This window comes from Hypanus sabinus, unplaced genomic scaffold (assembly GCF_030144855.1).
Source record: "Hypanus sabinus isolate sHypSab1 unplaced genomic scaffold, sHypSab1.hap1 scaffold_464, whole genome shotgun sequence".
In the NCBI taxonomy this organism is placed as follows: domain Eukaryota; kingdom Metazoa; phylum Chordata; class Chondrichthyes; order Myliobatiformes; family Dasyatidae; genus Hypanus; species Hypanus sabinus.
Genome location: NW_026781335.1, coordinates 192,782 through 220,381, shown reverse-complemented (window position 1 = coordinate 220,381; position 27,600 = coordinate 192,782). Strand labels below are relative to the sequence as shown.

The 27,600-nt window shown below is 45.6% G+C and overlaps 2 protein-coding genes across 3 annotated transcripts in view; both read right to left on the bottom strand.

The window, feature by feature from the left end:
• Window positions 1-2,582: 2,582 nt before the first annotated feature.
• Window positions 2,583-26,726, bottom strand: LOC132389030 (NACHT, LRR and PYD domains-containing protein 3-like). 2 transcript variants are annotated; one of them, XM_059961442.1, is made up of 11 exons: window positions 26,560-26,726; window positions 23,730-23,898; window positions 16,834-16,926; window positions 15,100-15,254; window positions 13,600-13,761; window positions 13,436-13,501; window positions 6,004-7,734; window positions 4,078-4,164; window positions 3,746-3,916; window positions 3,425-3,592; window positions 2,583-3,260 (listed from the first exon to the last, which is right to left on the bottom strand). In XM_059961442.1, the coding sequence occupies exons 7-11, from the start codon at window positions 7,671-7,673 to the stop codon at window positions 3,173-3,175; spliced, it is 2,184 nt and encodes a 727-aa protein (XP_059817425.1). In that variant the 5' UTR covers window positions 7,674-7,734; window positions 13,436-13,501; window positions 13,600-13,761; window positions 15,100-15,254; window positions 16,834-16,926; window positions 23,730-23,898; window positions 26,560-26,726; the 3' UTR covers window positions 2,583-3,172. The 2 variants fall into 2 exon arrangements, with proteins under 2 accessions (XP_059817425.1, XP_059817426.1); XM_059961443.1 differs by lacking the exons at window positions 13,436-13,501; window positions 13,600-13,761; window positions 15,100-15,254; ... (1 more) ...; window positions 23,730-23,898; window positions 26,560-26,726 and having other exon boundaries at window positions 6,004-11,866.
• The window catches only part of LOC132389028 (gastrula zinc finger protein XlCGF57.1-like), a 38,443-nt gene continuing 26,066 nt past the window's right edge, over window positions 15,224-27,600 (bottom strand). The window contains exons 5-7 of the mRNA XM_059961440.1: window positions 26,560-26,682; window positions 16,834-16,926; window positions 15,224-15,254 (exon numbers count right to left, since the gene is read on the bottom strand). Coding sequence (XP_059817423.1) covers window positions 15,224-15,254; window positions 16,834-16,926; window positions 26,560-26,682 — 247 coding nt within the window. The remainder of the gene's footprint in view (window positions 15,255-16,833; window positions 16,927-26,559; window positions 26,683-27,600) is intronic.

Below are 27,600 nucleotides of genomic sequence, written 5' to 3'. Positions count from 1 at the left end.
CCCTAACTGCTGCCTCCATTACCTTCTTCTAAGCTAATTAGATTAATTAAAGGACTTTACCCAGCCTTACCTCACTGGGAGCAAGCTCGTCCTCAGTCTCTGTTCAGTCATTCCCTCTGTCACAGTGATATATACAATAGACAATAGACAATAGGTGCAGAAGTAGACCATTCGGCCCCTCGAGTCTGCACCGCCATTCTGAGATCATGGCTGATCATTCACTATTATTCACTATCGCTGTATATACATACAGCGACCAGTATCTCTCCGACTCACTCTCTGAGGAGTATATAAATAAACTGGCCAGTGTCTCTCAGTCCTGCTCTCCCAGGGACATATTTTACACTCAACACGTACAAACAAGCTGGATGAACTCAGCAGGTTGGGCAGCATCCGTTGAAATGAACAGTCAACGTTTCGGGCCGAGACCATTCATCAAGACTGAAGAACAAGGGGGCAGGGGCCCTATAAAGAATGCCGGGGAGGGTGGAAGGTGCCAGGTGAAAAGCCAATCAGAGGAAAGATCAAGAGGTGGGGGAGGGGAAGCAGGAAGGTGATAGGCAGAAGAGGTGAAGAAGGAATGTAAGGGGAAAGCACTGGGTAGTAGAAGAAGGCAGAATCATGAGAGAGGTGATAGGCAGCTAGAAGAGGAGGCAGAGTGAAAGTGGGATGGGGAAGGGAGAAGGAGGGCTCTCTGTCTACTCTCTCAGGTTCATATTCACACACTGGCCTGTGTCTCTCACTTTCACTCTCTCAGAGCTATATCTATAAACTGGCCTGTTTCTCTCAGCCCCAATCTCTCAGGGGTACTCAATAGTTTGGCGTATTTTACCCATGAACCACTGTGCCGAATCCATTACTTCTTGTAGGATTTTCGTTTCAATTCCTTTGCTGTTTCCGTAGCAAGCCGTGACGCAGCCAGTCAACACAGTCTCTACTACACACCAGATTTCTGAAAAAGTAGCTAAAGAGATCGCAGAGGCATTATTGGTGTCCTTGGTGAACTGCTTGAATCTGAAATGGTTCCTGTGGATTGGAAATTGCACATGTCACGCCACTTCTTGAGAAAGGAGGGAGGCAACAATAGGAAATTGTAGGCCAATTAGTCTTACTTCATGGTTAGGAAACTGTTGGAGGATGAGATGTCCGGATACATGAAAAATTAGGGCAAAGTCTGCATAGGTTCCTTAATGGGAAACCTGTTGCAAATTTTTGAGAATATAACAATCAGCATCAACAAAGGAGAGTCAGTGGATATGGTTTACTTGTTTTTCCAGAGGGTGTTTGACAAGGTGCTGCACATGAGGCTACTTAATGAGATAAGGGCTAGTTGATTTTCAAGGAAGATGCTACCATGGAGAGTTTACAAAACTCTGGATAGTCTGTAATGAACTCTGGTGGCCCCATCAGCGGAAAGACATTGAGGCTTTGCGGAGGATACAGCCGGCGCTAACCAGGATGCCTCCTGGATTAGAAAGCATGCACTATACTGAGAGTTTTGACAAACTGGGGTTGTCGTTTCAGGAGCGGGAGAGGCTAAGAGTAGATCTGCTGAATTTTATACAATTTATGAGAGACATAGATATACCAGACAGACAGTATTTTCCCTGAGGTTGAAATGTCAAATCACAGAGGACTCATTTTAAAGGTGAGATGGGGGTAATTCCAAAGGATATATGAGGTGCAGGGTTTACATTTTTTACAGACTGCTGGTGTGTGGGCTATATTGCGTGGGGTGGTGATAGAGGCAGATTCATTGGAAACCTTTAAGAAATGTTAAGATAGGCAAGGTTAGGGTGTTGGAAAAGGTTTCGGGGTTTATTTTATTTATACAAAAAGAGGCATATGTCTGGAAGCACTGCGGAGCGTGGTGATTGAGGCAGATACATTCAAGACATTTAAGGGACTATCAGATAGGCAAAGGGATGGCAGAAAAAAACAGGGTTTTAGGCTGTGTTTTGGTTCAGACGTGGACAGAGTTTGGGAGCGCGGGGCGGACGGGAAGAAAGGTCGGTAGCGAGAGCGAGGAAAGAGTGGGGGCGGGAACAATGAAAGTGTGGGGGGCAGGAGCGAGAAAAGCGCGGGATCAGCGTGGGTGCTGTGGGGGTTACGGGATCCAGGGTAACAAACTTTCCTCTCCCTCAGCTGTGCCTCTGCGAGAAGCTCTGGTTCGCTGTGTGTGATGGGGTTCCCGAACAAACTCAAATCAAGTCCAACACAAATCAAGTTACAGCAGCTTATTGATTTCATCATAATAATAGTCATCCATTAGTCTCATGAGACCATGGATTTGCGCCTTGGAAGGTTTCATTTCCAGGGTTTTTTGATGGGAGACCAGCAGTTGCCCAGGCTGCAAGCTGTCCCCTCTCCACGCCACCGATGTTGTCCAAGGGACGAGCACTAGGCCCCGGTGCCACAGAGCAATGTGTTTAGTGCGTTGCTCAAGGACACCAACTCGCTGCCTCAGCTCAGGCTCGAAACAGTGACCTTCAGGTTGCTAGTCCGATGCCTTGTCCACTAGGCCACGCGCCAACACACATGACAAATGTAAATGTAAATTAAACAACGTGTAACCTGCTAACTTGCGGAAATAAATAAGCTATTCCTGATTCACTCAGAGTCACACACAATTAACTGAGAGTCACACACCAGTAACAACGAGTAAACAGATTGAATCATCAGTCCCGTTTCTCACTATCACTCCGCTTCAGGAAACCGATGGTTATAAAATCACATTTCAGGACAGTGTCCGAGATCGCTGCAGTTCCAGGGTCGCTACCAAGGTACTTACTCATTTAACATCGTAATTTCGGACAGACTCCTAAATGTATTTTCCTCAGCATAGTGAGCAATAGTGTTCTCTCTCAGGATAATCCCACCCCAGACACCGGTGTCCCAGACTGAGCCCCGCCTCTTCTATCTGTGTATTTCCCCAAGGTCTCACTTAAATGAACTCTCAGACCGGGACATCCAGCAGAAATAGCGCCGCTGGTCACAAAGGGAAATTACATGCCTGCGGAAACACCTCCGACATCACAGAGTGCTTGGTTGGAAACGTGACCCGTTAGAACCATTGGGAATTAAACCCGGAGTGTTGTCATTAAAGGGGATGGTGAGGAATCGACCAAAATGTCCCCATCCCTTGAGCGGGGATGTTCACTCATTCAGATGTTCACAGGTTCACTGTCAGTCCGGGTCTGACTTCCTGCAGAGATCTCAGTTCCATTTCCCTAGTCTCACTGAAGTGATTTCTCCACAGCCTGAAACAGAGGGAAGAATACAGAGGAAATAAACAAATGATACAACAGTGAGTGTAACAGGGGATTGGGGTTAATATTTCAACAACGCTGACAAACAAATATCACCGGTGAACCCGCGGATCCACTGATATTTTATCACACTGAGCATTGACAAGAATACTCACTCAATATAGGCCAGACTTTGGACGGACAGTATCAGGCGACGGAGAGCAGGGACAGATCGGTCCGTTAGCGAGTTTAATCTCAGGTCCAGCTCCGTCAGTGATTGGTTTGTACTGAGAGCCGAGACAAGATCCTCGGCACCAGAATCCGTGAGACCAACTTTCCACAGCCTGGAGATGAGAGAGAGTGAGGGTGAAGGACACAGAGAGACAGGAGACAATACAAATCCCTAGTGTTTATCTGTAACAAAATTATTGATCATATCAATGTAAAAGGTCAGACACGCAGTGACTGTAAACAAACTCTCACAGTCTGGTACTTACCACAGTTTCTGTATTTTACACTCCGGGTTCCTCAGAGCCGCAGACACCAGTTTCACTCCTGAATCTTCCAGTTTATTAACACTCAGGTTCAGCTCTGTAAGTGTACGGTTTGCACTGAGAGTGGAGGCGAGATCCTCGGCACCAGAACCTGTGAGGCCAACATCGTTCAGCCTGGGGTTGAGAGAGAGAGAGAGAGTGAGAGTGAAGGACACACAGACAGGAGACATCAGAAATTCCAAGTGTTTATCAGTAACACAATTACTTATCAGCTTGATGTTCAATTTCTGACACCCAGTAACTGTAAACACAATCTCCAACAGTCTGGTACTTACCGCAGTTTCTGTATTTTACACTCTGGGTTCCTCAGAGCCGCAGACACCAGTTTCACTCCTGAATCTCCCAGGTCATTACTCCCAAGTCTAAACACAAAGAGAAAACTAATGAACAAATAGATTGAAACCATGGGTATGAGGGAATATCTGTCATTCGGATATTTCTGGAAAAATGAAATGCTTCAGTATATCACTGATTGGGATTCCCACCACTGTCAAATTTCACTACTGAATGTCAGTAATTTACTGTCAATGTGACTGTAATTTCCCATATTCTGTCTCGTTCCCCAACAGTTAGAATAGTGTTCCTGATGTGAGAATGTAGGAAGGGGCAGGGTTGAAGGGTGAGAGATCGTCCCACTGAAAGGAAGAATTGTGGGTGGGAAAATCTCCATGGGAGATGCGCGCAGAGACCCGCAACACAGGAAAAGTGATGGGAAAAATGATCCCCACAGGAGGAAGGGGAACAAGGAACAGGGATCCCCACAGGGCGATGGGGAATGAGGAAAAGTGATTCTGAGAGGAAGAAGGGAGATGGGGAAGAGAGATCCCACAGGATGAAGGGTGTGGGGAAGAGTGATTCCACATAGCAGGAATGGAAATGGGGTAGAAGGACTCCAGAGGAGAAAGCGGAATGCGGAAGAGAGATTCCTTTTGGAGAGATGGGGATGGGCAAGAGAGAACCTCACAGGAGGAAGGGAATGAGCAAGGGAGAACCCGACAGGGGATGGGGAAGTGATCCCGACAGGAGGAATGGAATGAGCAAGGGAGAACCCGACAGAGGAAGGGGGATGGGGAAGTGATCCCCACAGGATGAATGGAATGAGCAAGGGAGAAGCCGACAGAGGAAAGGGGGTGGGGAAGTGATCCCGACAGGAAGAAGGAGTTAGGGAATAAAGATCCCACTGGAGGAACGAGATGGGGAAGACAGATCCAAAAGAACGAATGGCGAGAGGGAATTGAGATCCCACCGGAGGAAGGGGATTCGAGAAGAGTTCCCACAAGGGTAATGGGGGTGGAGATTAGAGATATCACAAGGGGAGGAGGACGGGGAAGAGAGCTGACAACAGGAAAGGGGTGGGGAAGAGAGATCTCATAGGGGGAAGGAGGACTGGGAAGAGAGAACCCACAGCAGGAATGGGGATGTGGAAGAGAGATTCCACAGGCTGTGGGAAGAGAAGCCCCCATGGGGGAAATGGAGTGGGGAAGAGAGACCCGACAGAAGGATGGGGAGAAATGAACGCACAGTAGGAATGAGACTTCCGCAGAGAGGTCCAACAGTGGGAATGGAAGTGTGCACAGAGATCCCACAGGAGTATAGTGTTGAGAAAAGATGCTCCTACAAGAGGAGCTGATGCAGACATAGATCCATGGGAGAGGTTGGTCTAAACTGAGGTCCACAATCGGGAGAAAAGATGCCCACATAGTGCCTGGGTACTGGCGATTGAGAAAAGTCACACAGGTGGAGAGATGGAGATAGTCTGTCACAGGGAAGGGCAGAGGAGGACAAACTCACAGCCGCATTTCTAAAGCTCTCACTGGGAAAGACAGCTTACACTCTCATGTCAATGGGAAAATGATGGGAAGTTCCTACACACCCGCTTACAGTTTGTGTTGGTCTAGTTGTCATTAACATTGAGAAGGAATAATGTCAATGGACGTGTCACAGGGAGCGAGAAACATGGCCAATCCTGTGATTTACTACAACTAAACGAATGGCTGTTGTTCATGATCTGATGGGAGTCTCCAAATCCCATCAGAAAGAACCACAGAACCCTCGTCCCTGTGGAATTACTGACCGGTCCCCTGGTCATTTGTCACAATTTTTCGCAATCTGATTTACTCCGATTTTACCCAATTTCCTTCGCATTGAAACAACACAATGGAACAGTTTCACATTTCAGAGTGAGAGAGAAATCTGGTTACCTCAACTCCTGGCACTTGTGTAGCCCGGATCCCAGCCGCTGTATTCCTTCAAACTGAATACGGCAGTTCCAAAAACAGAGGTGTTTTATTGTATCACAGAATCCGATGACATGAGACAGGATCCCGCAGTCAATCGGGGACAGTGGCATTTCACTGAATGAAAGTTTTTCCACAGATCCCAGTGTGCCTCGAGCCAGTCCAGTATTCTGAGACTCAAACAGGTAGTGCAATGTGTTCAGGAGGTTCCTTGTATCATCTTCACCAGCAGAGATATTTATCTGGCGTATAACCTCCTCCTTCACCCAGTCAATCACCCGGCAGGTTGTTTGATGAGGAAATGGACCCAGAAACTCCTCCAGGCCCCGAGCTGTCTTTGGGTTGGAGAGTCCAGCAACAAAACGGAGAAATACTTCAAATCGCCCATCTGTGGTATTGTGGGCTCCAGTGAGGAATTTCAAGATATCCCCGGGATGTGGATTCAGGAATTGTGCGACTGCAGCTACAAACTCTTGGATGGTGAGGTGTGGGAATGTGTACACCACATTCCGGGCAGAATCCTCTCTCTCCAAAAGCTCCATCAGGAACCCGGACAGGAATTGGGAAGGCTGCAGATTGTAGTTGATCAAATCCCCATCTGTAAGCACAATCTTCTTCTCGGACACTCCTCTGAAGGCCATCTGACCAACCCTGAGTAACATATCACGGGGGTTCTCAATCTCACGGCTGTGGTTTTTCAGGATGTTGTAAATATAGTAGGAGTACAGTTGGGTGATGGTCTTGGGCACTCGCTGCGGGTCCCTGACATTTGGTGTGAAGAAGGGGCCCAGTGCCAGAGCAAGGATCGAGCAGTAGGAGGGGTTGTAGCTCATGCTGTACAGGATCTCGTTCTCCTTCACATGTCTGAAAACAGCTGCTGCCACCGTCTGATCTTCAAAATACCTGAAGAAATATTTCTTCCGTTCCTCACCAGAAAATCCCAGGATTTCAGCCCTGACACTGATCTCAGTCTTTTTCAATAAATGTAACGCAGTGGGGCGGGTGGTCACCAGCACTGAACACCCTGGGAGCAGCTTGCCCTGGATTAAACTGTACACAATATCAGACACCTTGCACTTGAATTCAGGATCTGTGTATGTGGACCAAGTTTCTGTATCTCTCCGACTGTCAGCAAAATCAATTGCGTCATTGAATTCATCCAAACCATCGAATATAAACAGCAATCCCTCTGGGTTCTTCCAGACCTCTCTCAGGATATTTGCAAAGTAAGGATACTGATCCAGAATGAGTTCTGTCAGGTTTATTCTGTGGTTAATGAAGTTTAAACCCCGGAATTTGAAACTGAAGACAAACTGGAATTGTTGATATATTTTCCCCGTGACCCAGTCATAAACAATCTTTTGTACCATTGTGGTTTTCCCGATCCCTGGGTCTCCAGCAACTGCTGCCGAATTCCCAGATTCAGAGTTACTCCGGGAAAAGCTGCTCTGGAACAGCTGATCAGTCCGGATTTTTTCCAGCTTACCACGGAGATGTTTTTCTCTCCACTCCTCGTGGTCTCTGCCTCTTTCCAGCAGCTCATGTTCCACCAGTCTCCGATCTCGAACAGTAGAAATGACCGTGAGCTCAGTGTATTGATCAACCAGCTGGAAAACCTTCACCTTCTCCCTCATCAGGATCGTGTTCACTCTCAAGTTTGTGCCCGCAGAGTCTCCTTGTGTTTCTGTTGAACATCTTCCATGTGAACAGACAGTGGACAAACTATTAGATGCCTCAACTCAGAACTCAGTATTTAAGCAGACAGGAGTTAGCCCAAAGCTGTTGCATTAATTGGATTCACCAATGGATGTTCATACAGTACAGTAAATTTAATTAACAGACCCCTGACTGGACAGAGAGGCCTGGTCTAAATAAACACCAGATCATCACATTTCCACATTAATTGTGTTGTGAAGTTGATTATTTCCCTCGTAGTTTACTTACCCCGACTGTCCCGTACTGGACAACCTCTCACTACAGCCAGAGATATCACTGTTCCTCTGGAAGAAACTTTTAATCCCCAGTGCTGATATGGTGCGTGAGGAGATGGAGATAAGGGTAATGGGCATTCTGTCAAAGGAGAATCACAGATCCCCCTCCCACCATTACTTTATCCAGCGTACAAAGTGTATTTGTTGATCAGCACGTGCACTGTGGGTGGGTGATTGGGGGAGAAAATGTCAAGATTGAGACAGTCAACATTTTGACACAAAACACAGACAATTCACCTCTTCCATCATTACAGACGCTGCTCAGCTCACTGTTCTTTCAGAAAATGGTTTGAGACGGCAGATCTTCAGTCTCGTGTCTCTGAAAGAGTATGTGTTGCAAATACTCAACAGATTCAAGTTTCAAGATACGGAATTGTAAAGGAGAAGGAAATAATTGTTATTCCGAATCTGATGCAGAACAAAAACTCAGATAAAGAACGCAATGAAAAACACAATAAATATAAAAGCGCTCGATACAGGAGTCACTCTGAAATCAGGTGGTTTCTACAGACAATTTTCAAACCGTGCTGGTGGTGGGGTGGGTGTTGTTGGTTGTGGAGGTTTAGCTTAGTCATTGGAGGTGTTGATCAGTCTTACTGCTTGAGGAAAATAACCGATTTTAAGTCTGGTGGTCCTGCTGTGGATGCTACGTAGCTTCCTCCCTCATGAGAGAGGGGCAAACAGCCCACAGGCAGGATAGGTGGGATCCTTCCTGAAGTTCCTGTCCCTTTTCCGGAGCCTTTCTGTATATACGCCCTGATGGAAGGTAGGCTGGGGATGCCGGTGATGCGTTGGGCAATTTTGACTACCCGTTGTAGACCCTTCCAGTCCGCCACTGTTATGCAGCATGTTGACCTGACCTCTGCAGCACAGCTGTACAAGGACGGGAGTGTGGATGTGAGTGCAGGTCAGACAACGTCTGTGGAAAGGGGAGAAAGGGGAGATGCTACTGGTCTGTGATTTTAATACAAGTTTGAAACTTATGCCGATTACAGGCCGGGTGCTGAAGAAGAGAGCAGAGAGCGAGGAATTTCGGTAGCAGGCGGTTCAGGATTTCAGCTGTCACAGGACCTGCATAGATCACAGAACAGCACAGGAATAAGCCCTTCGGCCCACAACGTTGGTGCCAGCATGATGCCACATTAAACCGTGATGTTTAAACATTCTCCTGATTTAGTTAATAGTCTGCACTATTATTCTTTTTTCCAAAATGTATTGTCATACATTTTCCAACACAGCTTTCCATGGGCCACATTTTGCCCATTCTTCCAATTTCTTTAAGTCTTGCTGCAATCGCATTGCTTCCTCAGCACTAACTACCCCTTCACCTATCTTAGTATCATCAACAAATTTTGCCACAAAGCCATCAATTCCATTATCTAAATCATTGACAAACAATGTGAAAAGTACCTCCAAATACCTCGAAACCTGAACATTAATAATTGAATTGAATTGACTTTATTTCTTACATCCTTCACATACATGAGGAGTAAAAACCTTTACATTACGTCTCCATCTGAATGTGCAATGTGCAATCATAGTAATTTAAAATAATGCACTGTTTACCAATCACTTAGGTTAGGCTAACTGGCCTACAATTTCACAAACAAGAGGAAATCTGCAGATGCTGGAAATCCAAGCAACGCACACAAAATGCCGGAGGAATTCAGCAGGCCAGGCAGCATCTTTGGAACAGTTGACGTTTCGAGCCGAGACCCTTCAGCAAGACCAGAGAAGAAAAGCTGAGGAGTAGATTTGAAAGGTGGGGGAGGGTGGAGGAGAGAGACAAATACCAGGCGATAGGTGAAGCTTGGAGGGGAAGGGATGAAACAAAGAGCTAGGAAGTTGATTCTTGACAGACAGACGGCCCTGGAAGAAAGAAAAAGGGTGGGGGGGGGGGGTGTGCACCAGAGGCAGGCGATGACCGGCAAGGAGATAACGTGAGACGTACGAGGGCATGGGGAACGGTGAAGGGGGAGAGGGACCTTTACTGGAAGTTTGAGAAATCAATATTGATGCCATCAGGTTGGAGGCTACTCAAACGGAACATAAGGTGTTGTTCCTCCAACCTGAGTGTGCCCTTATCCCGACATTGGAGGAAGCCTTGGACTGATGTACCGGAATGGGAATGGAAAGTGGAAATAAAATGGGTGGCCACAGGGAGATCCCGCTTGTTCTGGCGGACAGAGCGTAAATGCTCAGTGAAACGGTCTCTCAATCTACGTCGGGTCTAACCGAAATACAAATGGCCACACTAAGATCATCTACGCTTCCCTCTGGTGCTCTCTCCAGCCCCTTTCTCCTTTCTTACATGGCCTTCTTTCACTAACCAACTTCCTAGCTCTGATCACCACTCCCCCTGTAAGTTTCTCATATCGCCTGGATGGGAGATGCCAGAGAGTATTGGTGGATAACTGTTTGTCAGGTTGGAGGCCGGTGACTCGTGGTGTGCCTCAGGGATCTGTACTGGGTCCAATGTTGTTTGTCATATACATTAATGATCTGGATGATGGGGTGGTAAATTGGATTAGAAAGTATGCAGATGATACTAAGATAGGTGGCGTTGTGGATATGAAGTAGTTTTCAAAGCTTGCGACAAAATTTAGGCCAGTTAGAAGAGTGGGCTGAGCGATGGCAGATGGAGTTTAATGTCGATAAGTCTGAGGTGCTACATTTTGGTAGGACTAATCAAAATAGGACATACATGGTAAATAGTAGGGCGTTGAGGAATGCAGTAGAACAGAGTGATCTAGGTATAATGGTGCATAGTTGAATTGCCTTCCACATGAGAAAAGTATTGATAACTTCAGTATCACATTTTGATAGTATTGAGTCAGATATAGTTGTATCTATGAAAATCAATCGTGACTGATTTGGAAAACAAATGTAACTTAGTACCTTAGATTCTGTGTTCAGACTTCTCCAGCCAAGTTATGAGTTCATAATGTTCTGTATTATGGTTACATAGGGCTTAGAGAAATAGAGGGCTATGGGTAACCATAAATAATTTCTAAAGTAAGGACAGTTCGGATCAGCATTGTGGGCCGAAGGGCCTGTACACTGCTGTAAGTTTTCTATGTATCTATGACTCTGTCAGGCGTGTGGGGCGTCTCCAATCAATGTATTCGGCTGTGATAGGGAGCGTAGGAAAACATTGATTGTGGACATATTTACTTTAGAGAATGTGACAATGGTAGAAATGATATTCTTCAAAAATCAGGAAGTGTATCTGTGTCATAATCAGAAATGGGTGTGGGAATTTCACTGTCATGCCTGTTCCCTCGGAAAGCAACATGAGGAATAGTAACCACATAGCCATATAACAATTATAGTACGGACGCAAGTCGTCTCGGCCCTTCTGGTCTGTGCCGAATGCTTCCTGTCATCTAGTCCCACAGAACTGCATTCAGTCCAAAACCCTCCATTACTTTCCTGTTCATATACCTATCCAATTTTCTTATTTTTAAATGATAATATCGATCCTGCCTCTACCACTTTTACTGGATGCTCATTTCACACAGTTACTACTCTCTGAGTAAAGAAGTTACCCCTCGTGTTACCCCTAAACTTTTGCCTCCTAACTCTCAACTCATGTCCTCTTGTTTGAATCTCCCCAACTCTCAATGGAAAAAGCCTATCCACGTCAACTCTATCCATCCCCCTCATAATTTTAAATACCGCTGTCAAGTACCCCTCAACTTTATATGCTCCAAAGAATAAACACCTAACTCTGTAACTTAGGTTCTGAAACTCAGGTAACATTCTAGTAAATCTCCTCTATACTCTCTCTATTTTGTTGACATCTTTCCTATAATTCTGTGACCAGAACTGTACACAATACTCCAAATTTGGCCTTACCAATACAATTTTAACATTACATCCCAACTCCAATACTCAATGCTCTGATTTATAAAGGCCAGCATACCAAAAATTTTCTTCACCACCCTATCCACATTAGATTCCTCTTTCAGGGAACTATGCACAATTATACCAAGATCAGTCTGTTCTCCTGCATTCCTCAACGCCCTTCTATTTACCATGTATGCCCTATTTTGATTATTCCTACCAAAATGTAGCGCCTCGCACTTATCAGCATTAAACTCCAACTGCCATCGCTCAGCCCACTCGTCTAACTGGCCTAAATTTTGTCGCAAGCTTTGAAAACCTACTTCATTATCCACAACGCCACCTAACTTAGTATCATCTGCATACTTTCTAATCCAATTTACCACCCCATCATCAAGATCATTAATGTAAATGACAAACAACATTGAACCCAGTACAGATCCCTGAGGCACTCGACGAGTCACAGGCCTCCAACCTGACAAACAGTTATCCACCAATACTCTTCGGCATCTCCCATCCAGCCTCTGTATAATCAATTTTACTACTTCAACATTAATACCAAACGACTGAAACATCCTAACCTTCCACGTGGAACCTTGTCAAAAAGGTCTTACTGAAGTAGAAATAGACAACATCCACTGCTTTACCCTCGTCAACTTTCCTGGTAACCTCTTCGAAACATTTAATAATATTTGTCTAACATGACCTTCCACGCACAGATCCATGTTGACTGTTCCGAATCAGACCCTGTCTATCCAGATTATTATATATACCACCTCTAAGAATACTTTCCATTAATTTACCCACCACTGACTTCAAACTTACAGGCCAATAATTGCTAGGTTTACTCTTAGAAAACTTTTTAAAAATGGAATCACATGAGCAAGATGCCAATCCTCGGGCACCATCCCCAATTCTAATGACATTTGAAATATTTCTGTCAGAGCCCCTACTATTTCTACACTAACTTTACTCAAGGTCCTAGGGAATACCCTGTCAGGATCCAGAGACTTATCCACTTATATATTCTTTAAAAGTGCCTTCAATCATCATAGCTTCCATAAATACCTTAATTGTATTCCTTACCTTACACTCTTCAATAGCCTTCTCCTTAGTGAATACTGAAGAAAATAACTTGTTCAAAATCTCCCTCATCTCTTTTGGCTCCACACATAGTTGTCCACTCTGATTCTCTAAGGGACCAATTTTATCCCTCACTATCTTTTTGCTGTTAATATAAATGTAGAAACTATTTGGATTTATTTTCACCTTATTTGCCACAGCAACCTCATATCTTCTTTTAGCTTTTCTAATTTCTTTCTTAAGATTCATTTCACATTCTTTATATTCCTCGAGCAGCTCATTTACTCCATGCTGCCTATACTTTTGGATACTTACATGGTTGTAAGGAGAATGGAGGGATATGGACATGGTGTAGGAAGGAGAGATTATAGTTTGGGTTTGTTTGATTTACTTCTTGGCTGTTTTGGCACAATATTATTTGCCTAATGGCCTGTTCCTGTGTTATACTCTTCAATGTTCAATGCACAGTCACTTACCTTTCAGCTCACTGAGAATCTTTAGTAAATGTTGAGCGGGAATTGGTCGATGGGAAGAATCACAACCTGTTTGAATTTAAACAAATTGAGGAAATCATTTTTGTCAAATTGTTACATGTACCGTATTCAATCGAAATTTGAATTAATCGCTGATACTATCTCACCATGTTCCTGTATTTCTTTCAGTATTTTCTCCAACTTTGGGACACCAATCCGCATTTTCACAAAGGTTTCCCACATCACCCTCCGGGCGCGGGAGCCTTTCTCCATCACCAGGCTCAGGAGGAGTCCGCCCGCTCTCCCTTATCAGCGAGATCAGAGATTTTCTGTGAAGAGTAACGGTGAACATATTGGGGACTGACAGATTCACACAGAGAATGAGAAGTAAATGATTTGCTCTTTAACGTGATCACACTGAGCAATCACCCGGACGGGTGCTGATCCTGTCGGGACATGGACTGTACATTCTATGTGCAGAGCACACGGACGGACATTCACCGGGAACCTGGTCCACCAGTCAATGAGATCCCTGTTGGTCTGTGACCCCTTCATTGTTGCTTCAAATCCATAAATAATTCCTCACCGGATTTGACGGTGTAAAACAGAAATAATAAAATAACGATCACAGATGAAGAAAGAAGTCAGGCGGGATTTTATAATACAGTAAGCATTCACAGGGAATTTGCAGAAAAGATGATGTGATTCATCTCCTCAGTCCGCCAGTGTCCAACATGACAGCGGATTACCGGCTGACACCTGATGCCTTCCCTTTGCTTTTTCCAGTGGAGGTTTATTCAGTGATTACACATTACAACATGGCAGTATTCCCCGATTCACACTGTTTTCAGTTACAGATTATTACACCATCATCTCCACCCAGAACAGAACACGCTCGACCTCCTGTGGCATCCACTGATGATGTCCCGGTTCTCACTGTCATTCTGCAGTCACGCTGTGCAGATTTCACAAACCAAAACTTCCCATCATATTCCTATTCAATATTGCAACCTCAACCACACAACTGTTACGTGCTCAACTCAATCTGAATACTGAGCAGCTACCCACCAGTCCGCGGGGTCTTTTCACCCCTTTCTATCACTGGAAATTGTATGTACAGTATTTATTTCCCAGTTATTCCTTCACCTAATTTAAAATCCAATAAGTCAGAATTCCGACACCCATCGGTGCTTTGATGTGCGAATATTCAAACCCATTCTACTTCCCACTCATCCGACTTTCCTCTCCACTGGACTGATTCTCAGCCGTATTTCCATTTAAACTCCTTTATTGCAACCTCATACAATTGTTCCCTGCTCCCCTCGCTCTGAACATTCAGCCGCCGCCGGTGTATTTACACTTCTTACACTTCTTTCAATCATTGCTTCAGATTCACAGTTTTAAGAAAAAAATATACACACACACACACACACACACACACACACACACACACACACACACACACACACACACACACACACACACACACACACACACTCACTCACTCACGCACACACACACACACACACACACACACACACACACACACACACACACACACATATTTCTGATTTGTCTTGATGCTTTATTATTCGATTAATCAGAGCTCCAACCTGCATCAGTCCTGTGATGTGTGAAAATTCAAACCCATTCTCCCTCCCACTCACCCGATGTTCCTCTCCGCTGAACTGATTCTCGGCCGTTAATGCCAGGCTCACTCCGTGCACCCCTCCTTCCATCGCCTGCTCCACCCTGTCCCGGTAGGAGTCCGTCAACTGCAGCAGCTGGGAATCATCCCAGCTTGCCAGGAGCTCGGTGATCACTGTGAAGGAAAATTAGGAACATGAAAGGCATTACCGACCTCCTATGGGTCAGCAAATTTATCTGGAACCTAAAGATGGGGTTCCAGGTCACCAAGCACAGTACGAAATATATAAGGGGGGGGGAGGCGGGGATAGAAGGAAGGTACTGGAGGGGGAGATGGAGGAGGAGAGTGAGGGGCAGGTGAGAGAGGGAGGGGTGGGGAGAAGGAATCAGAGAGCGCGTGGGGGAAACAACAAGGAGTAGGGGAAAGTGGAGGTGTGTGGTAGGGTAACGGGGACAGGGAAGGGGAGTGGTAGGGAGGAAAGTGTTTAAGAGAAGGGGGGTCGAGGGAAAAGGGGCAGGAGGGATAGCAGGAATGGGTGGGAGGGGTTGGAAGGGGATGTGGGATGGGGATGGAGGGTGCAGTGTGGAGCGAGGGTATAGCTCCTGCGGCTGAAGGCTGCTCTTTCCTGTCCCCAGGAATATACCGTCTTTATCTGGGACCGGTCCTTGGAAAGAACTCTGCTAATTCCTGAGAATAAAGAATACTCTCCTGGTACTGCCTATCAACACCGCTTTGCTCTGGGTTACTGTCTGCCTGCCTAGTCAACCCCTTCCTCAGCAAATCTCTGGAATATCTCACAAAATACTGGAGATACTCAGCATGTCAGGCAGCATCTGTGGAGGAGAATGAACAGTAATCGTTTCGGGCCAAGGCCCTTCATCAGACTGGAAATGAGGGGACAGAAATTTTAGATATTATAGACAATAGACAATAGGTGCAGAAGTAGACCATTCGGCCCTTCGAGCCTGCACCACCATTTTGAGATCATGGCTATGAGATCAATTTTGAGATCAATTCCTATCAATACCCGGTTCCTGCCTTGTCCCCATATCCCTTGATTCCCCTATCCATAAGATACCTATCTAGCTCCTTCTTGAAAGCATCCAGAGCATTGGCCTCCCCTACCTTCCGAGGCAGTGCATTCCAGACCCCCACAACTCTCTGGGAGAAGAAGTTTTTCCTTAACTCTGTACTAAATGACCTACCCATTATTCTCAAACCATGCCCTCTGGTACGGGACTCTCCCAGCATCTGGAACATATTTCCTGCCTCTATCTTGTCCAATCCCTTAATAATCTTATATGTTTCAATCAGATCCCCTCTCAATCTCCTTAATTCCAGCGTGTCCAATCCCTGTCTCTCTAACCTCTCTGCGTAACACATTACTTTCTATTCCTTATGATCCTGACCCAAAACGTCAAATGTTTATTCCTCTCCATGGATGCTGCCTGACCTGCTGAGTTCCACCAATATTTTGTGTCTTTGTGTTGCCCAAAACTTTCAGCATCTGTAGAATGTCTTGTCTTCTGGAGTAACTCGCTATTTTACTGTGCATCACAATCTGCTCGAGGAGATGGAGCAGACGGTAACTGTACTCCTTCCACGGGTGACTGTGTTTTCCCCAGAGATGTTATCTCTGTCTCTCATCTCTCTGCTCAGTTCTCACAAACACTTTGTGAATTGCCGATGTTGAATTAAAGCCAGATGCAGAATCAGCAGAGTATTTATAAATTAAAATAATTCGCCAACATACCCGTGTCCTTTCCCGATGTTGACGTTACTGGAACTCCTCTCCTGCTCGCACATTGATCCATTTTGTGGACAGGTGTGATCAATTTTTACTGCTCTGTCACAAAAAAAGAAAAATAACAGGAGGGTCAAACATTAATTGAGGTTTAAAGGAAAAGACTGTTTTGTTTCTAAACGGAGGCAAACACTTCCAAACATCTTGGGCCTGTCCACTGAAACCTTGACATGGCCTAGTCCACATGTGCCCATCCACCCACAGTCACACAATGTCCATTTCCACACTCTCCATGGATTGTACACTGGGTCGGGATTCTCCAGGGTATCTACTTCCGATATTGCAGGCAATTCCCTTTTAGGAGCCAATCTTGTGCCCTGGACCGGGAGTGATGTGTCAATGGAATGGGAAGACAGGTTGAGCAGACAGTGCCCATTGTTTTGGTCCTCCTACCACTGGTGGCGCTGCGTTGAGTAATGGACAACTGTTACGCCAGTGTGGGTTGAAACATTTCTGCTGACGATGACACTTCTATTCCTTTCGTCACTGGATTATACAGATTTCTCAGTCACACCTGATTCTCATCGTTTCCTTTCAAGTGAACGTCGCCTGCCATTGACACCTATGGCAATATATGATTTGAGTCTATAGAGAAACACTCTGACATCTTAAACAATGAAATCTCACCCATAGCATTGTCCTACAGCATTATAGTTGGTTGTTGTTTTTTTTTTTTTCCGGCAGGACATTAAGAACATTATTAGCACTAGATTTCGGTTAAGATTTCTTTGAGCATATCACTTGACTATTATCAGATAGTTAGTTATATGACACCTTGTTAAACACAATGTCGACATGCCATACATCCAAAACAGCCAGTTGAGAAAAATGGTCAAAATAAGTAAAACCAAATGCTGGAATTATTCAACAAGACAGAGAGTATGTTAATATTTCAGGTGGAAGACCCTGTATCGGAGCTGAGCCTGAGTGTAGGAGCCATGTATCTGTTCTCTATCAGCACTGTATTCTGTGTTATGTATTTATGATGCTTTTTTGTGGTAACGAGTCGCATCAGTGACGGTGTGGTAAATGCAAAGGGAATCAGTTACACATTTGTGCTTTGTTCACTGCAGTACACAGCTGGGGACAGACGGATGCAATATATCTTGTTATTATCTACTCAAATACGATAAACTTACACTTGGGTACAGTTCAGTTTCATGGCCACACGTTTGTATGTTTGCTGATTGCTAATAAAGGACCCAATACATATCACCGACTTTTGTAACAATCAGCATGAGAGCTGAGGGTGTGTCATGCAAGTATAACAGATCTGCGGGGGGGGGGGGGGGGAAGTCGCCGGCAATGGCAAATTAGCTTGGGTAAATCTCACCGCTACATTCTCAACAGATGTTTCGCAACGTGCCGATCATTGAAATATTCTGAGATACCGAGTATTTTGCATCAGTATTCACAGTGAAAAGGATCTTGGGAAGTGTGGGGATGACTAACCGCAGACTGAAACGCACTAGTGTATGGACTATAAGAAAGAGCATGCGCTGGATCTTTTGAGAGGTATTAAGTGAGATAAGTCGCCGGGACTGAACCAGATATACTCCATGCTACTGTAGAAATCGAGTAAGGAGATTGCTGAGCCTCTGAAGATGAGCTTTGCATTGTAGCGATGTGCTACTCACAGAGCTGGGAATAATGACACTCAATCAGTAAGCTGCACTCAGAACTAGTTTATTCAAACTTCGCGGCGATGGCTTTTACTCAGTACTGTTCCCGCCCTCTCCGGGCGGATATGACGTCAGAGATGCATTACAAAAGACTCTTCCCGCGCGTGGGCTATTTGTGAGCTGGTTCGCCTGTGCAGATAGTGGGTCGCTACATAACTCCCCACCCCAGATCCGGCGATACATCCCCCAAATTCTACAGTCAGGACCAGTCTCGGTTTGGGCGGTCTGCCTCTACGCCGCGGTGCCTGAACATTGACCGGCTGCGCCAAGACCACATGGGCTGGTTTGAGCCGGTCCACCGTGAAAACCTTCTCTTTCACCCCAATGTCCAGAACGTATATGGATCCGTTGTGGTGTGGTAAACGCAAAGGGAATCAGTTACATAGTTTTGATTTGTTCCGTGCAGTACACAGCTGGGGACTGACCGATGTCATATATTTTGTTATTATCCTCTTAAATACGCTAAACTTACACTTGGGTACACTTCAGTTTTATCCCTTCAAGATTGTATGTTTGCTGATTGCTAATAACGGATCGAATACATACCACCGACATTTGTAACAACCATCATTGGAGCTGAGGGGACGCCATGCCAATATAACAAATCCGTGGGGTCGCCAGCAACGGCAACTTGGTTTGGTTAAATTTCACCACTACATTCTCAATAGACGTTTCTCAATCTGCTGATCAGTTAAAATATTCTGAGGTACTTAATGATGACTTTGCTTCAGTATTCATAAGTGAAAAGGAGCTTGGAAGTTGTGGGGATGACTTACAGCGGTCTAAAACGCTTGAGTAAATAGACTTTAAGAAAGAGGATGTGCTGGAGCTTTTTAACGTCATTAAGTTCGATAAGTTGCCTGGACTGGATGAGATATACCCCAGGCTACTCGGAAAAACGAGGGAGGAGATTGCTGAGCCTCTGTCGATGATCTTTGCATCATCAATAGGGACGGGAGAAGTACCAGAGGATTGGAAGGTTGCAAATATTGTTCCTTTGTTCAAAAAAGGGAGTAGAGATATCCCAGGAAATTATAGACCAGTGAGCCTTACTTCAGTTGTGGGCAAGTTTTGGAGAAGTTCCTGAGAGGTAGGGTCTGATTAGGGATAGTCAGCATGGCTTTGCCAAGGGCAGGTCATGCCTTAAGAACCTGATCGAATTCTTTGAAGATGTAACAAAACACATTGATGAAGGTAGAGCAGTGGAAGTACTGTATATGGATTTCAGGGTTAGCTAAGGTTCCGCATGGAAAGCTCATACAGAACATAATGAGGTATTGGATCCAAGGAGACCTTGCTTTGTGGATCCAGAACTGGCATTCCCAGAGAAGGCAGATTATAGATGGTTCGTATTCTGCATTGATGATAGTGACTAATAGTGTTCCGTTGGGATCTGTTCTGGGATTTCTTATCTTTGTGATTTTTACAAATGACCTGGATGAGGAAGGTGAAGGATGGGTTAGTAGGTTTGCTGATGACACAAAAGTTGGGAGTGTTGCGGATCATCTGCAGGATTGTCAGATGTTACAGTGCAACATCGCTAGGATACAGAACTGGGTGGAGAAGTGGCAGATGGAGTTCAATACTAATAAGCGTGAAGTGGTTCTTTTTGGTAAATGAAATTCAAAGACAGAATATAACATCAATGGTAAGACTCTTGGCAATGTGGAGGATCAGTGAGATCTTGGGGTCCGTGTCGATAGAATACTCAAAGGTGCTGCACACGTTGACAGTGTTGGTAAGAAAGTATATGGTGTGTTGACATTCATCAACTATGGAATTGAGTTCAATAGCGTGAGGTAATGTTACAGCTATACAAGAACTCGATTAGACTCCGCTTGGGAGTACAGTGTTCAGTTCTGGTTACCCCACTACAGGAGAATATATAGATGTTATAGAGAGAGCGCAGAGGAGATTTACAAGGATGTCATCTGGATTGGGGAGCTTGCCTGATGAGAATAGGTTGAGTGACCTTGGCCTTTTCTCTTTGAAGCGATGGACGATGAGAGGTGACCTGACAGAGGTGTAAAAGATGAAAGGGATTTGTTGCATCTATAGCCGAGGCTTTTTCCGAGGTTTGAAATGGCTAACAAGAGGGAGCATAGTATTAAGGTGCTTGGAAGTAGGTACAAGGGGGACGTCTGGGGTAAGTTTTCCACACAGTGAGCGGTGGGTGCGTGGAATGCACTGGCACCAACGGTGGTAGAGGTGCATCCAATGTGGTCTTTTTAGAGGAGGGCCGACTGTATATAAGACCATGATTAGACTCCACCTGGGAGTACTGTGTTCAGTTCTGGTCACCTCACTACAGGAAACAATATGGATGCTATAGAGAGTGTGCAGAGGAGATTTACAAAGATGTTGTCTGGATTGGGGAGCATTGCTGATGAGAATAGGTTGAGTGAACTTGGCTTTTTCTCCTTGAAGCGATGGACGATGAGAGGTGACCTGACAGAGGTGTAAAAGATGGGTGGCATTGGTTGTATCGATAGCCAGAGGCTTTTCCCCAGGCTTGAAATGACGAACAAGAAGGAGCCTAGAATTAAGGTGTTTGGAAGCAGGTACAAGTGGGACGTCAGGGGTAAGATCCTCACACAGTGAGCGGTGGGTGCGTGGAATGCTCTGGCAGTGATGGTGGTAGAGGCAGATACAATAGAGCATTTTAAGAGACTCATTAAATAGCTACATGGTGCTTATAAAAATAAAGGGCCGCGCAGCAAGTAAATTCTAGTAAATTTCTAGATCAGGTTATATGGCCAGCACAACATTGTGGGCTGAAGGGCCTGTTACGTGCTTTATATTTCTATATTTTATGTTCTTTACACTTGTTCTACCGAGCTGCCAAGGTGATCATCACTAATCAAATCTCACTGAGATTTCTCAGGTCCTGTTGAATTTATTGCAAGTGCTCAAGTACGGGAAGGTACAGGTACAGAGAAACACTGACGTTCAGCAGCATCACAGGCAAGTACATTCAGATAACAGATGGAACATATATTATGCAATCCTGTGTCACAAGCAATATGAAAATACAGTCTACCAATGTTTGTCTACCAATAAGGTGAATATCTGTGCTCTCCACCACACGTGTCCCTCATGTCCCTTCCCCAATGTCAATGGGCTCCTTTCCCCATCCTGCTCCTTGATCCACTACCAGGATAAACAACCACTCAGACTCCATTCTATCCAACCCGTCACACCATATTTATCCTCCCTGTTAATTCCCTCTCACTCCTCCTTTGGCCGGGATCCCTCCTTCTCCAGGGAATCAGCATCAACTGACGGGAGGAGAAGATGCTTCAGAAACACTTCCAACTTTCCTCGGAGAGAAATGGAAATAATTCAAAAGGTGGGACAATTACTTTGAGGTTTGTTCCGCTTTGATTTGGAGTTCAAGACGGAAGCGTCAGAAGTGATCAGCAAGCGTAATGCCCCCTCGTATGGCCCATCTCAGCTATTTGTGTAACCAGTGATTGTCATTGTTTTTCACAAATGGGAAGAGTGTAACTCCTCTGTTGACTGTGGGGTGGGGTGGGTGAGTCATTTAATTGTTACCTCAGCCGGTAAATTTCAACCGTCTCAGCGCCAGCGTGACGTAAGGAACTGCACACACAACGTCAGATCCCGGTGTGGGGTACACACGTGACATCAGGCATGTGGGGGCGCAGAGTGACGTCACATGTGGGTGAGAACTTGTTTTCAAAAGCTGTTCAATGGACGTTTTTCATGATTTCGGGGGAACAATGAAGGAAACATAACAGGTGTCATCCAGAGTTTCTCATGTTCGGGCAGCGGTGAGGAAGAGACTGATCCCAGATCTGTGTAAATTGAGCATCGGCTGCAGTGGAAAAAAGCCTGTACCGAGCTGGACGACTGGGGAGTACAGGTTGTCTGGTCTTGCAGTTCTGGGTTTAGTTTTGTGCCCGAGCCGAGAGTATGGGATCAATTAGCTGTGGTTCCCCAAGCTGGGAGGGAGGATGTGGGTGAAGTGGATCTGTTTACGTGTGCGGGTGTGGGGTAAATGGGGAGCAGTTGTGGGGCCATTGGCGGGGTGGAGGGAGGTCGGGGATGTGGGTTATCGGACGTTGACTCACCCAGGAAGATGGGTCCCAGGACAAATTAAATCGTAAACCACGGAGGAGTTGGTCCATTGAATCAGACAGTATCCGTGACCTTTCAGGAAGCAACAATTCTCTTTTCATATTAATTACTGTCTAATCTTCCTGTTAACATTGTGTTTGTCACAAAGCCCCAGAATCTGGTAACAGCAGAATGGCAGGAAGCAGAGGGTGATGGTGAACGGCTGTTCATTGGACTCGAGGCCAGTGTCTCGTGATGCTCCCCACGGTTATACCTATTGTTACTTGTCATCTATATCAATCATTTGGTTGGGAATATACAGGGTGTAGGTAGTAAGTTTGAACATGGAACATAGAAATATAGAGCGCATTACAGGCCATTCAGCCCACAATGTTCTGCTGACCTTGTAACCCACTCTAGGAACAGTCTAGAATTACCCAACTGTATAACATTGTTTTTCTGAGCTCCATGTACCTATCTGAGAGTCTTTTAAAAAACACTTTTGCGTCCGCCTCCACCACCGTCGGCAGCAATTCATTCCAGACCCACCACTGTGTGCGGAAAAACTCCCCTGACATCCCCCCTCTACCTGCTTCCAAGCTCCTTAAAACTGTGCCCCCTCATGTCAATCATTTCAGCCCTGGCAAAAAATCTCTGGCTATCCACATGATCAAAACATGCCATCATTTTATACAGCTCTATCAGGTCATCTCTCATTCTCCGTCACTACAAGGAGAAAAGGCCCAGCAAGTTTGCAGCGAGTAAGTTCAAAGAATTACTTTTTTTGAAAGTTATTATGTATAAACTCCCCCCTCTGTTTCCATCTCCCCACTCAGAAGTGCCCAAACGCTACTTCACAGGGTGGAAGACCTTGAAATGAGCAAACACTGAGGGAATGTGAGTGACTTTAAAGAGCTGGGATACTGACAGCACATCACCAGAGCTGGAGTGATTGCATCTGGGTCTGACAGAGGCATAACTGGTACTTCTGGGTACATTCAGTCTCACTCCAACTATTTCCTATCTTCCTTTGTACAGGTATATAATGTCTAAAGGACCAGTATCAGAGTAAATGAGACTCACCAAACTTTCTGCTGACTGAATCAATGGAATCTCTGAGTCAGATGGGTTCTCTCCAGTCGGTGCTCTCAATCCTCGGGCTGCTTCACTTGTTGCCGTTCCGTCGTCTTCAGTCGTGGTTTGCTTCCCATTGTGGGTTTTTATTCCAATAAACCTCTCACTGCAGGTCTAACTTTAACCAGAGAGATAATGAAGCACGTTAACAATACAAAGGAGAACAAAACATGACTGCTCAATGTTCCTAAAAATAAGACTCACTGAAATTTAAACATTAAGACAAATATAATGATCTGAGTGAACAAATCTGTAATTGTCCCTCACATGTTACAAAACCTGATATGGGACACAAAGGATCCATCATTCATTCATGGTAGGGCCTAAGACACAGGAACAGAATTAGGTGATTCGATCCATCTGGTCTGCCCACCACTCAACCAGGGCTGATTTTATTCCAACTCCATGTTCCTGCTTTCCTCCTGTAACCCTGCCGCTACTTGGAACTATCACAAATATATTAATATCTGCCATAAATATACCTAAATTCCAGTTTCAGCCAATCTCTGTGGCAACAAATACCACATGTAAAGGGGGTTTCTTCTTTTTCTTTGTTACTGCGTATGTTAATCAAAATGGCTTCTTTGCTTTGTTAAAAGCAGGAATGCTTCTTTGTTGCGAGAGACTGCTGGAAGCTTGTTTGGTTTAAAAGTTACTGATCACAAGAATTGTATTCCTTTGTAAGCCATTTTGATTAACATACGCATTAATAAAGAAAAAGAAGATGCCCCCTTTACACACAGATCAGTCACCCTTTACTTAAGACATTCTCCTTCTCTCAATTTTAAGGGAAAGCATCTTTATTCTGAGACTGGGCTGTCAGTTCCCAGACTCTCCATCTAATGGAAACATCCTCTCCATGTCCACTGTAACCAGGTTCTTTCAGCATTTTGGTAGGTTTCCTCAAACAAGCACCAACACAGCCCCTACTGTCCTTCTGAACTCCATTGAGCACAGACCCAGAACCAGTGACTAACAGACAGGTGACAGTGAGGGGAAGTATGCAAAATGGTTTGAACACTGAACCCCTGGGTCCAATTCTATTGCTGCAAACATTTAATGACCTCCTCTCGATGTGAGGGATGGTATAGGAACTCATTCTCACCTCAGATTAGCAGTCATTGCCTCCAAAGGAACCCCAGAAACAAACAGCAGAGACCAGACCAGAAATACTCGTTTAACACCTCATAAGCCCGAGCAGCTCGAGCCACAGATCCATTTTACCTTGATCAAAATTCGTGATAGGGTCACACGTACCACTGACCTAACCCAGAATCCTCACACTTCGTCCCCACATCGGGGATTTCCCCACAACCAGGGGTTTCCAGCAACCCGAGACTTGTGATTCATTGTGGAAGGAGGAACATTCAGCCCGATCTGCAGAAGTACTGTCCTGGTCAAATCTCAAAAATTGACAATTCCATCTTCCCGGAGTCTACATCCCAGGTTTACAGCCCAAGCACCAATTTCCCAGGACTCCCTTGCGGCCGGTACAATGCTGCAGTGTGTCCGCCATTCAGAGTTCAAAAGCTGACACTCCTGCATCAACCTATGGCAGAATGGGAACCTGATAATCCTTTGACTGGGCCAGATATTGGGCTGGAAAACCTGGGCGTGGGTCACCAGCAGGCAGGAATACGTTTCACATTGTCTCGAGCAGATAAACTGAAAGCATTTTATCATTATCCGATTGTTAAATGAGATCTTGCCCAGCACAATTGGCCGTCGCATTTCCTGTGGGCTAACAGGAATAACAGGCTTTTCAGTTCAAATTGAAATTAAATACTGGAAACTCGGTACATCAGATTGGATCTGTGGAAAGAGAAACTGTGGAAGACTCACTATCACTGCCCGATCTGTTGAACGGTTTCAGCATTTTCTCTTTTTACTTTAAACGATGCACCACTATTGACTGATTACAAGCTGTTTGTGACGGCATGAACAAAGTTGCACAAATTTAATGCCCACATTCATCAGTTTTCTCTTCATTCCAACACAGGGTTAATACAGTCGACACAGTGAATGTTCACAACATCCTCCCCACCCCACTATCAGGCTGTTCCATCTGCTCCCGAGGCCACTAACTCTCAATGAGAGGAAATGACCAGAGAGCGATTAAAATGTGCACCACTCCCTGTAGATCCTGGCTGTTCCCGGTAACAGGAAAATTGCCTCTCCAAACATGACCAAAACAGGAAATATCAGACTCAACTTTAAATACTGGGTGGTTCCGTCTGGCAAAGAATAACACAACGGCCATTTGGTAACTTTGAAACTAAAATTGTAGTGACTGTCTTTATCCTTCCTTATTTTGCATTAAATAAATCCTCTGGCAGTTCAGGTAACAAACACCGATTTCAGAAATAACTCGGTAGAAGAGAGTTTGGCGATATTTATCATCGAGGTGGTGGGATGCAAGCTGGACCGAGGTTGAACAAGATGGGCAGGGATTAAGCAGATGGAACGGGGGGGGGGGGAGCAGGGATCAAGGACGATCATTAACGGTCCTCCAGCAATGCACAGACACTGAATTAACAGTACATGCTACTATGTACTAAAATGACAAAGATAGAACAACAGGAACTTTAGCATTTACCCTTCTCCCCGAACCAACTTTTATCAACACACCATAGAAAGTATCCACACGTTCGGAGTGAAGGTCTTACAACCCGGACAGACCCCGATAGGTTTTGTCGAGGAAGCAGGGTGAGATCGCGAGTTCGGGAAAGTTAACGGGACTCACTGACCAGCATCGGTCGGGACCGGACTCAGTACTCACCGCATGGATCTTGTCGGTCTCGCTCCGCAGAGAATCATCCGTTCCACCCCCGGCTCTCCGTCCGAGGCGGCGAGCAAACTCTGCCGAGCAGGATTCCGCAGAAAATAAGCCGCACCGTACCCGCTTGAACAGAGACAAAGTAAAAGATTCACAACCCATCCCGGGGATGTGAGAGTGCGCAGTGTGCTTATTTCGTCATCAGAGAGGGGGCGGGGCCTCGGAGACAAACACGCAGATGCTGCCGATCTGCAGTAAAACATGATCACGTAACGGTGGAGGGTCTCCCACGTGACCGGTGACTGTTCCTCGCCCCTCACACACTGCCCGAAACATCGGCCTCATTTCCTACATTATTTCACATTCACAGATCTCCCATCTCAGACACACGTTTCTGCCCGATCCTCATTTCCTCGATCATGGAATTAATTTCCATCTTCTGCAGCCCCGTGTTGCCCCAATCACTCACCTCCCACCTCGTCACTATTTTCACCTTCCCACCTCCATCTCACCTGGATCCACCTCTCACTCCTCAGCTCCTGCCCCATCCCCACCCCTCACCTCTTTTCTTTGAATATTCCCCGTCCACTCTCAGTCCAGAGGGAGGGTCTCGGCCAGAAATGTTGACGGTCCATTTCCCTCTACAGATGCTGCCCGACCCACTGAGTTCCTCCGGCAGTTTGTTCTTTGGTCTGTATAACCCGTGTCAGTATGGGGAACGGGTTATGACACCGTATCCCAGGTACAATCTCAACAAAGTACAAATAATTGTCACTTTGCCCGAACGATAGGCCCCGCTTGCAGGTCAACAGTCTGCCGGTGTTTCCCCCAGTGTGGTGAATCCCTCTGCTCGACACCACCGTGGGCTCAGACATTTCCACAGATGAGCCCCTCCTGTCCCCACCGGGACAAACATCCTGTCCGCCCCCTCTCTCACCATCTTCATCCTTCCAATAAAATCCCTTCTCTCTCTCCCTCCCCGGGGAACCGGCATCAAACCGACGGGCCGAGTGATCTTCTCCTAGTTCTCAGCAATACCTGGCC